This window comes from Chinchilla lanigera, unplaced genomic scaffold (genome assembly GCF_000276665.1).
Source record: "Chinchilla lanigera isolate Chin_1 unplaced genomic scaffold, ChiLan1.0 scaffold00096, whole genome shotgun sequence".
Taxonomy (NCBI): Eukaryota; Metazoa; Chordata; class Mammalia; order Rodentia; family Chinchillidae; genus Chinchilla; species Chinchilla lanigera.
The window spans coordinates 5,641,395-5,652,805 of NW_004955497.1; the positions used below are offsets into that span (position 1 = coordinate 5,641,395).

An 11,411-nucleotide genomic window follows, 5' to 3' on the forward strand; every position below is an offset into this window, starting at 1 on the left:
AGCTGGGCTCAAATGCTATCCTCCTGCCTCGGTCTCCCAGGGTGCTGGGATTATGGGCATGTGCCTCCATGCCTGGCTATTTTTACATTCTTGATAATAGCCATTCTGACCAAAGTAAGATGGAATCTCAATGCAGTTTTGACTTTTAATTCCCTATGACTAAGGATATTGAACATTTTTTCATATATTTATTGACCAACTATACTATTTCTTTTGAAAATTCCGTGTTCACTTCCTCATTTAATGACTGTGCTATTTGGGAGGAGGTAGTTCTTTATGTACTCTAGATATTAATCCTTTGTCAGAAGAGCTAGCAAAGATTTTCTATGTTGTCCTTTCTGTATGGTGTCCTTTCATTTTATTGGTTATTTCCTTGACTATATAAATTTGATGTCGCCCCATACGTTGATTCTTGCTTTATTTCCTATGCTATTGGGGCCCTCATCAAGAAATCTTGCCTATGCCTCTGGTATCAAGTGTTTCTTTTTCCTTTATGTTTACATTTTGACATTATTTATATAATACAGATACCAGTCATTTGTCCAATATGTGGGCTCACAAATATTTTCTTCTCAGTCTGTAGTTTGTTTTATTTTAAGATAAAACTTTCTTCTTTTGGCGGAATCAACATGATACTAGCTTTAGAAATGAATTAAGAAGTGATTCCTTCTCCTTTTTTTTCTGACAGCAGGTAGAATTGGTGTTGATTTTCCTTTGCATGCTTAATAGAATTCTGTAGTAGAGAGACTGGATTTTTTGGGAGGTCATTTTTAAATTATTAATTCAATTTCTTTATTATGTATAGAGCTAGTTGATTTATTTCAAGTATTTAGAGATTTTCCTGTTATCTTTCCATTATTGATTCCTATAATAGTTGGAGAGTTTTATTCTATAAATAGTTGGAGAGTACATTCTGAATGGTTGCTATTCCCTTAATCTTAGCAGATTTGTTTTATGACTCAGGTGTTATCTGTCTTGTATGTTTGTGAGCACTTTAAAAATAGCAATATGCTTCTGTTGTTGGGTATTCTTCTGTGACACCCTACTGTTAAATGTTCTATAAGTATTAAGTAGATCCTTTTAGTTGGTGTTGAGTTCTTCTATATCCTTGAGGATTTTCGGTCTGGTTGTTATTATCACTGTTCCCTTTTTTTTGGTACTGGGAATCGAACTCAATACCTCACACTTTCCAGGCAAGCTCTGAGCCACTGAACTATATCCCTAGTATGATCATTGTTCTTGAAGTATCCAACTATAATGAGTTTGCATATTTCTTTTCAGTTCTATCAGTGGTAGCTTAACATGCTTTGCAGCTTTGTTTTTTCATGTATTTATCTTAGGGTCACTAGGTCTTTTTGCTGAGTAGACACTTTTATCATCATGTAATTAGCCTGTTTAGTCTAGTAAGATCCTTATCTTGAATAGCATTTTTTTTTTTTTTTTTTTTTGGTTTTTCTCCAGTACCGGGAACCCAACTCACGATGTTGTGCTTGCCAGTCAGGTGCTTTGCCACTGAGCGAAATCCCCAGCCCCTCCTTTGCTCTTAAATCTACTTTATCTGATTATTAACATGGTCACTCCTGATTTCTTCTTATTTATCCTTGGTTATATTGAATTTTTCATTATTTTACTTTATACCATCTCTTTCATTACATTTGAAGTGAGTTTCCTTTAGACAGTATATAGTTGGGTCATATTTTTAAGTCTATTCTATGTCTTATAATTGGTAAATTAGACCATTTACATTTAACATAGTAACTGATTTCTTCTCTTTGTTCCCTCTGGGTTTGTTTTCATTTTTATTTATTTTTTTCTTTTCTCTTTCTTGTTCTCTTACGGATGCTTGAACATTTTTTAGAACTCCAATTTAATTTATGAATAGTGTTTTCAGTGTATTTTTTCACAGAGCTATTTTAGTGGCTGCTTTAAGTACTACATCATTTATACACAACTCCTCAGAGTGTATTTGCATCATTGTTTTTACAAACTTGATTATACAAGCTTTGTTTCCTTTTATGTCCTCCCCCAGTACAGTATATAGCTTAAATATTTTCTTGACATGCACTTAAAACTATATCAAATAGTTTCATAATTTTTTGACATTGATCGTCATAATATTTCATTGATCATCATAACTTTTTAAATTGAAGAGAAAAAAAATCTATTGTATTTAGCCTTATTTTCACTTCCTGTGTTCTCACTTTCTTACGTTGCTTTCTAAATTGTTTTCTTTCTGTTGAGAGACTTTCCTTCAACCATTCTTTCAAAGTGGCACTTCTGGCAACACAACCTCTTAGTTTTGCTCTATATGAAAATGTCAAGATTTTCCATCATTCTCTAAAGGTATGTTTTTGGGTGTAATTCTTGGATGACAATTGTTGTCTTACAGCCTTGAAAGTGTGGTGCTACTTTTCCTGACTTCCATGGATTTTGTTTGTTAATGATAAATCTACTATTATTTACACTACAGGTAAAGTGTCATTTCTCTCCCACTGCTTTAGGAATTGGACTATGATCAAATTGTGATGGGCTCACTCATATTCATCTTCTATGCTTCACTTAGCTTGTTGAATCTAAAGATCATGTCCTTAGCAAATTTGGGAGGGTTTCAGCCAAATGATTCTCTTTTTTCCCTTTCTCTCAAGACTCTGGTGATCAGAAAGTCCACTGTCACAGGTCTCTGAGGCCCTGCTCATTTTTTTCCATCTATTTTCTATCCATCATTAACATGAATAATTTCTTTCCCTTGCCTTTCATTGCTTCTTCTCCCCGATCCTTCCATTCTGATGTTACGCTTATCCCATGAGGTCTTTTAAAATAGTTCAGTGTATTTTTAATTTCTAAACTTTCCATTTAGTTTATTTTTGTATCTCCTCTTTCTTTGCTGAGATTTTTTTTTTGTACCTCATCTGGGATTTATATCATTTTTACAAAAGGAATGTATCACTTAAAGTTCAATATTCAAGCATATTTATAACTGCTCCTTGAAGTGTGTGTGTGTGTGTGTGTGTGTGTGTGTGTGTGTGAGATGGTTGCCTTAAAACCTGTCAGATAATTCTAGCATCTGTTATCTTGGTGTTGGCATCAATGTATTATCTTTTTCACTTAGTCTGAGATCTTCTTGGGTTCGGGTATGAAGATTTTTTTCAATTAAAACTTGAAAACTTGGGACAATACATAGTGAAACTCTGGAACTTCAGTAGCCCTCTTGTCTTAGCTGGCCTCTGCTGATACCACTGCAGCAGGGGAAGGAGATGCTGCCTCATGACTGCTACACAGGGACAGTGCACACTGAGTCTCTGCCAACAGGGGAGGAGTGGCTTTTTACTGCAGCTGGGTAAGGGTGGAGGTTGTGACTCTCCTTGGACATCTTCCTCGCTTGAAGGGATTGGAGCACTTACTAGTGTCAGCGTGGTCTCCATCCACTGACCCTGAAAATCACAAGGACCTCACTACACCTGGTGGGAATGGAAGTCCTGGCTCCCTGCTTGGCCTTCTCTAACCCTACCTTCAAAGGAGAGTTGGGATGTTCCACTACAGCCCAGAAATCTAGGTTACCTGCTTGGCCTTTGCTGGAATGGGTGAGAGTGTGGCCACATTTTTATTATGATATACAGTTGCTGTGCTTTAAAGTGTTCTGCTTTGCTGGGCTGTCTCTTTCTCGGTATGTGAACTAGTTAGAGGAGGCTGCTGTGTGGCATTCTGTGTTCACATCCGTCAGTCTTCCTGGGTTTCTGACTCCAAGGCTTGGACATACGAAGCACAAGGAAACCCCAAGGAACTGAGCGTCATGGTGTTCTCAGCTGCCTTCCTCTTCCAATCTTTCAGAATCGTCTTGTGTTTGTTTTCTAACCCACCGCCCAATATTGTCCAATGGTGTTACTTGTATCTAGCAGGAAAATACAAGCATACTCCATTTTTCCACAAATAAGACTGTAATTGCATTTTAAAAAATCTGTAAGGTGCCAGGTGTGCTGATGCACACCTGTAATCTCAGCACTTGGGAGGCTGAGGCAGAAGGATTGCAGCGAGTTTGAGGCCAGCCTGGGCTACATAGTGAGTTCAAGGCCAGTCTGAACTGTATCATGAGACTTTGTCTTAAGAAGCAAATCTGTAAGTTACCAACAAACTATTATTATTATTATTACTGGGGATAAAGATAGAATTTGGCAGTAGAGAAGGTTGAATAGACTACATATATTTCTGTATTATTGGTACCATTTTTGCAAAGGTCATATATCTCTTTAAATTCAATTTTTCCACTTCCAATTCAATTAAAGCTTTCCAAAAAACTTAGCAAACAAACATGTGTATAGGCAAATGTAAAATCAGAGGCTTCCTCACTAAGCAAACTAATAAAACAGAAAAATATCTCCTCACATTTATAATCACAAGTTTCTCCGAAATTCAAAAGGTAATTTACAAACAACTAGTATAAGATCACCTAACCTTCAGTGATACTCCCTTTTTGATCTACTTATGATATTAGGTCACAAGAATAGCACTAATGAAAATAGCTTCAAAAAAGTATGTATCAAGTTTTGTAACGCTTTATGACTTGAATTTTAGACTATATACTTTTTTCTAGAAATAGTAATACTTTCACCTAGGTCTTCCTTGTAATAATAACAGTGACACAATAATGATAAAGTACACTTTGCATACCAGATGTGAGTAAATGGCACCCACTCAATAGTGAAGAGAGAATTGTCTTTGTGAAAAAACAGCTGGTACCTAACACAACTTGACCTGGGTAGTTCAGATATAAAATTAGGGTAAGTAAAGATACCTGTCTTATCTTTAAGTTTGTCTCTCCATCCAGGTTAGATGTTGCAATGTAACACATCGACTGAGGTTCACTAAGGAAAACGAAACAAAGAATATTGAATGTCTCATCAAATGATTCTCCAAATAATGGACAGTATGAAATGTGACAGACAGGAGTGAACAGTCTTCAAAACTGAAAAAACTACAAACAACCACTTTTCCAGAAGATATTAGCAATCTGATCCTACCAGCCTAAAATCCATCGTGTATAATAGCTCAGTTCTAAAGGTTGTACCCTTCAGTGCTGTATGATTACTCTTTAACCTCAGAAAGGGAAGTTGATGAAGGTGACAGACGTTATCTGTCAGAACAGACACGAGTGAGGTCAAATCTACGATTCTGATATTTCCTCAAATAAGCCCATTAAAATTCCCAGAGGCACAGACTCCGTGCCCATTAGAGTGAGATTATATCTTCCAGGACAAGTGTAGACAGAGCAGAAGCCCTGAAACAAAAACTACACTTGAGACTTTTCTGTTTCCATCCGATCAGAACAATTAGGAAACCAAGGTATTGAGTTAACACTTGCCTTGCCAGATTATTCCATGTCAGATGCCAACTCAATTATGCAAATCAATCACTTTGAAAGAAAATCCAGAAAGAATTTTTAAAAAACTGTCCATTAGAGTCTCATGTATCTGTTTTAATTGTATCTCAGTCACTAAAATAATGAAGTTTAAAATATAATAATCTGTATTAATTTAACTAGCCACAAGCATAGGCCACAGTCCCTCCTCATTTGCACTTTGCCTTCTGTGGCTTCAGTTCTCCATAATTAACTGCAGTCCAATAATATTAAATTGAAAATTCTAAAGACAAACAATTCATAATTTTTAAACTGTGCTCATTTGGGGCGGCACTGTGAAATCATACATCATCCTCTTCTGTCTCCCCAGGATGATCACATCCTTGTGAAGTGTATCCTCACTGTATACACTACTCTCCCATTAATTGCTTTGTATCTGTCTGCATTGTGAGATCCACCATTGCTGTACTGTGGTGCTTCTGTAACCGTTACATAGCAACTTAACAATGCCTCATTCACCTCACTTCATCTCCTCACTTTGTCGTGTATCGTGTAATCACAGAAGAAGTGTAAAGAGAGGTCAATAAAATATTTTGAGACAGGGACCACAGTGACGTAACTTTTAGCACAGTGTAGTGTGATAATTGCTCTATCTTATTATTAGTTGTAATTGTTCATCTCCTGCTGTGCCCAATTTAGAAACTTGAGCTTTTCCACAGGTCTATAGGTACAGGAAAAAACTAAGCAAATGTAGCATCCAGCACTATGTGCATGTAGTTTCAGGCATCCAATGCACGTATTCAGAAGTCATCCTGGTGGGTGTGGGAGACTCCTTCCTGTATCCCAAAATAACGACTAATGCTGTATGTAGTTTTATATAAAACCAGTGCTTCCTTAAAGATACCAGTGATGTGACAGACTAAAGACCTCCACAAACCCTCTCCTTTTAAAAACAGTGAGACAACTGGCAAAATGGTCAGGACTAACTTTTTCTCAACTCTGAAAATTAAAGGCCCAAAGTAGCCCGGTGAGATTTTATTCAAGAAAGACGGCTAAATCTTTGTAAAAAAATGAGCTTTTGATGTTTCACCTTTTCCTGGTCCCATCACCTGCCTCTAGCTCAGTGGTAACTTTGAAAAATAACAACCCACATCGCTGGTACTGAGGGAAAAAACTGGACTGGCCATAAATTCAAAGCTTTATTTCCAGGCATGCATTATTCATACAGTTTGATGCTCTCTTAAAGACCCACCAGAAAGGATTGTTTTAATTTGACAGCTTAACTACAGCTAGGATCCTTTGCCTGATTACAGATCACCCTCAGCTTCTCCTCACTCCCAAAGTTCCACAAAGGGAAACCTCAAGGAGATTGTTTGGAGATTGACAGACACCCGCAAGGTTAAAGCCTAGGTTTGCATGAGATTGCCCTTTAGGACTCTGAGGGTATGATTTCCTTCCGGGATTTCTGGTTTTCTTGTTCTTTTTGCCACTTGAAATAACATTTAGAAAAGTGTATGTGCACCTTTGTTGTTTTAATGTAAGCAGGGTGAATTACTTAGAAAATATAATCCAAAAACCCCACCAGGAAAATAAAAACTCCAAGAATAATGATTTTTATCTTCCCCTACCCTCCCCAAAACATTCAGCCAGTGCTTTACTGGGAGCAAGGAAAGGACCAAAAAAAAGTCACACATAAAAATGACATAGCAGTTACAAAAACAAAACCTCTGGTGGTACTGCTTGTGTCTCCTGGGTCAACCCAGTACTCTGGGACAAAACCAAGAGGTAAATATACATCAGCGGTGGTTAAGATGCTTCGTTGACTGGGTTAATGCACTGAGGACAAAGAAGCAAATGTACCTGGCAGAATAAATGGTTGTTTAGGTACTGCCGCTTTTCTAGAGGCTTCGAGAGAATGGCTCCAGAATGAATCCATTTCTCTTCCCAAGAAATCCACGCTCCAAGGCAGTGTGTGCCTAGAAGTCTGCAAACGTTTTATGGATCCCTTGAAGATGACTGTAACTTGGCCTGGGACCCAGCTGTCCAACCATGTCACTCTCAGGTGACTTGGCCTTTGTCCTTTATTGTGGTTAATTTAACCTTTGCCCACCCCAGTCCAGCGCCTGATCTTACAGTGCACACAGGGAGGAGGTGGCTGAGTTCCCCAGAGGACTCAACATAGGCACAAAAAGGCAGGTAGTAAAATAAGACCCACTGGGAAGGAAGTATCTCCTATAGAGAATTCTGTAAAGTTCCCTCCCAAACAGCTGGTGAATAAAACATAAATATATTTCCACAAAAAAAAAATCAATAGCAGCTATGTTTTGAAATCTAGGCTTAACTCAAGTCCATCTGGGGATACTGTATAAATTACTTAATCTGTTTTAGTATGCCTTTAGAACGGGAATACCCCACCATTGCCATGAGACTGAAACAAGGTAAGTTTACTTTTTTTTCAGCTGAGGAGAAGGTCTGTACAAACTACAGAAGGAATCAAATTAATTTGTCATCAGAATAGAAAAAAATATATCTGAGGAAATTAAAGGTAATAAAAGTATTGAATAGGGGTTGACAAAATACAACCAACAGGCCACAGGTGGCCCTTACCTATTTTTATAAGTAGAGCACTATTGGAGGATAACCACCTGCATTTGTTTCTATATTGCTTATGTCTCTTCTAACAAAGGTAGATTTGAATAGTTCCAAGAGAGACTGCATGGCCCATGAAGCTGAATGCATTGACTATCTGTCCCTTACCAGAAAACCTGCAGTCACTGGTCTACAATAAGATGAAAATGATGAGGTGGGGAAAAGTATCTCCTGCTCTTGGTTTTCTTAAAATTTGCAGTTCAAGATAAACGTTTCTCAAAGGCTTCTTAACAGAACTAACCTGGAAGAAATCAGGACCATGTCTGCAGGAAGGAACTCCCCATTCAAGGCCTTTATAATGTCACCCACGTTTACCTTTTAAACCAGGAAAGAGAAAAGGGAAGTGTGAGTTTCAAAAGCACGAGCAGATGTAACCATGTCAAGTGTTTTCCCAAAAAAAGTACACTATGAAAATCCTTTTGTCGCCCTAGTAATATTTCAGTTGCATTTCCTGGTAAGACTCTTTCCTCTGGAGCAGTTATTCTTAACCAGGATGATTTTGCCCAGGATGCAGCTAAACATCTCACAAAGCACAGGACAGCCCCACGATAAAGTATGGTCTAGTCTCACGTGTGAATAGTGCTGCAGGTAGTGAATCTTGCTGTAGTGTGGAATGAAATGTGTTAGCACTGGACGAGTGGTAGAAAAAGACAGTACTGTTTTTGCAGTGATGTGGCATTCCTACATTATCACATCTGTAATGGCCTGCTTTATGGTCTGTTTTCCTCTGCTGCTCTGTGAGAGGAGAGACATGTGGTTGAAGTTATACATGTGGGGCCTGCAGGGTGAGGAAAGCCTTGAAGCTATAACGTGCCTTTAAAAACATAGAGGATAAATTCAAGATGAGCAGAGAAATGAAGATGGATAATTCACACCTTACACAGACTTTCACATTGTAATGAATAATAAACCATTTATAACTCACATATTAACTAACTTACAACAGTGTCTAAAAAAGTACTGTGATAAGAGAAGTGAAAGTGCAATTAAACCTAAATTTTCCTACAGAAACAATATCAACATATAAAATTTTGCACCCATGAACCTGCAGCAGACATGCTGAAAGTCATTTACCATCATATTTCTTACAAATTCCTTTTATCTTCTTTGTTCACTGCACCCCCAAATGAACTGTGTCTTAACCTTTTAAGCACCTACCATGGGGTGATATAGAAAGGGTTCAGAGGAGCAAGAATTTTTGGGTCCCTGGCTTTGGCTGCTTAACTTACTTTGCCAGTGCAAGGTGTTGGGGATACGTTATCATTTGCTGCACAGTCACTGTCTTTTATAAATATACCTAATGATTACATTCATCATGGGGAATTGGTCTTCGTCCATTTTCTGTTGCTATAACAAAATATTTGAGGCTGGATATTTTATAAAAAGGTGCATTAGCTCACAGTTCTGGAGACGTGGGAGCATGCTGCTGGCATCACCTCTGTGCTGGTGAGTGCCCTATGGGCTGCGTCACAATGGCAGATGGCATCATGAAAGGAAGACGTGTGAAAGCAGGAAGGACAGGAAGGGCCCAGCTTGCTCTTTTGTAACAGATCCCTCTTGCAGAAAATAACCAAGGTCTTGCAAGCATACACTAATTCCTTCCAAGGGCTCAGTCCTTAAGGAGCCGATGACCTTCCACTGTGCCCCACCTCTGAAAGATTCCACCCCTTCCATATTGACACTCTATGAACCAAGCTTCCCGCACATGAGCCCTTAAGAGGCAAACCACAGTCAACCCACAGCCTTTGCCTGCTGCTCAGCAAGAAGCCCACCACAGCACCCACCTCTCCTCCCTTCTCCGCTCCCCAGGCTTCCCATTCACAGGAATTGGACTGCCACGCAGCTGCCCTGAGACCTTGTCACTAGAAGTGAAATGTTATTTCTCACTGAATCCCAATAAGAAAAGCAAAATAGAGTTATTATTGAGTCATAACTTTTTACCACTCTGAGAAAAAATATTAATGATATTTAGAAATTAATCCTTTCCTGAAGTTAACTATCCAAAGACTCTTACATTGGTCATCAATTAATGGTTGGTGGGGACAAAGCCAATACCTATCCCCCAAACATTCAGTATCACGCTAGCTGATATTTTAGTTTGTATCTGATTTGAATATTTGTGTTCCCCCAAAATTCACTATGTTGAAATCCTAACCTTAGGCAAGAGATCAGATCATGAAGGTGGAGCCCTCATGAATGGAATTAATGCCCTTATAGAAGAGGCCACACAAAGCTGCCTTGTCCATGCCACTCAGGGGGGACAGAGACAGAAAGCACTATCTATGGGGAAGGCGTCATCTGCCAGTGCCCTTGTCTTGCACTTCCCACCTTCCAGAGCTGTGAGAAATAAACTTTTGTTGGGGCTGGGGATTTAGCTCAGTGGCAAAAAGCGCCTGCCTGGCAAGCGCAAGGTCATGAGTTCGGTTCCTACTACCGGAGAAAAACCAAAAAAAAACCAACAACAACAAGAAATAAACTTCTGTTGTTTATGAGTCACCTAGTCTAAGGTATTTCATTGTAGCAACCCAGACGAACTAAGACCTACTCCTAAGGCAAATATTCATGACAACATTCCATGAGATGTCATATACAAGCTGACTTGTACCCACAGCAACAGTTTTTAAAGCATTATCTTTAAATATTCTATGCACAGAGACAACCCTGAGGTGCATTAAAAACTTTGTAGACCTCCAGCCACACAGACTTGAGGCCCAGCCCCATTTTCACCACTTGCTGGCTGTAATAACTTGAGCAAAATACATATTCTCCTTGGTCCTCTACTTCCTCGCCTATAAAGTATCCATAATATAATTCTTAAGGATATGTTTCACATGTAAAACACTGGAAATTTAAGTACAAAGTAGGTGTTTATTACCAAGTTAAAAATTTAAATGCATTCTTACCTCCTGCCACATAATCCTATCCCATGAACTCTGTCGTAACACTGAAAAAGAAATTGCTAGGTATTAATTGTAATTATTGCATTAGGTAAAGTTCAGAATAATTAAAATATTTCTCAGAATAAGATTCTTTATAAAGTTTTATCTTTGCTAATTTAACTTTTATATATATGAGTATTTAAATTGTGTTCACAAGCATAATACTAAAATGAAACAGTTTATATTATATATTGATACAATGACAGAGAGACAATAGTCTATATTAAGCCACTTGCAGTTCTAAAAAGAAAATAGCTTGTAGGTACATGCTAAAATACTGGTTGATCCTAAAAAGCAATATAATATATTTCCAATCAGTTATAACACAACAAATAACAAAGCTGGGATTAGGAGGGAATATATAATACCCATGTTTTTTATGCACATAACTGTCATATCCTTACTATTTCACCATTCTCATATTTTTCTACCTCTTCATTATACTTAACATAATTATTAATTCTAATATA

At 38.0% G+C, this 11,411-nt stretch overlaps 1 protein-coding gene across 4 annotated transcripts in view; it reads right to left on the reverse strand.

Moving 5' to 3' along the window:
* Positions 1 to 11,411, reverse strand: part of LOC102025027 (phospholipid-transporting ATPase IB-like) — a 216,397-nt gene that overhangs the window by 156,360 nt on the left and 48,626 nt on the right. For all 4 annotated transcript variants that reach the window (XM_005406339.1, XM_005406337.1, XM_005406340.1 and 1 more), the window contains 3 exons: positions 10,906 to 10,946; positions 8,244 to 8,317; positions 4,790 to 4,859 (listed from right to left, as the gene is read on the reverse strand). In XM_005406339.1, the coding sequence (XP_005406396.1) occupies positions 4,790 to 4,859; positions 8,244 to 8,317; positions 10,906 to 10,946 (185 nt within the window). The remainder of the gene's footprint in view (positions 1 to 4,789; positions 4,860 to 8,243; positions 8,318 to 10,905; positions 10,947 to 11,411) is intronic.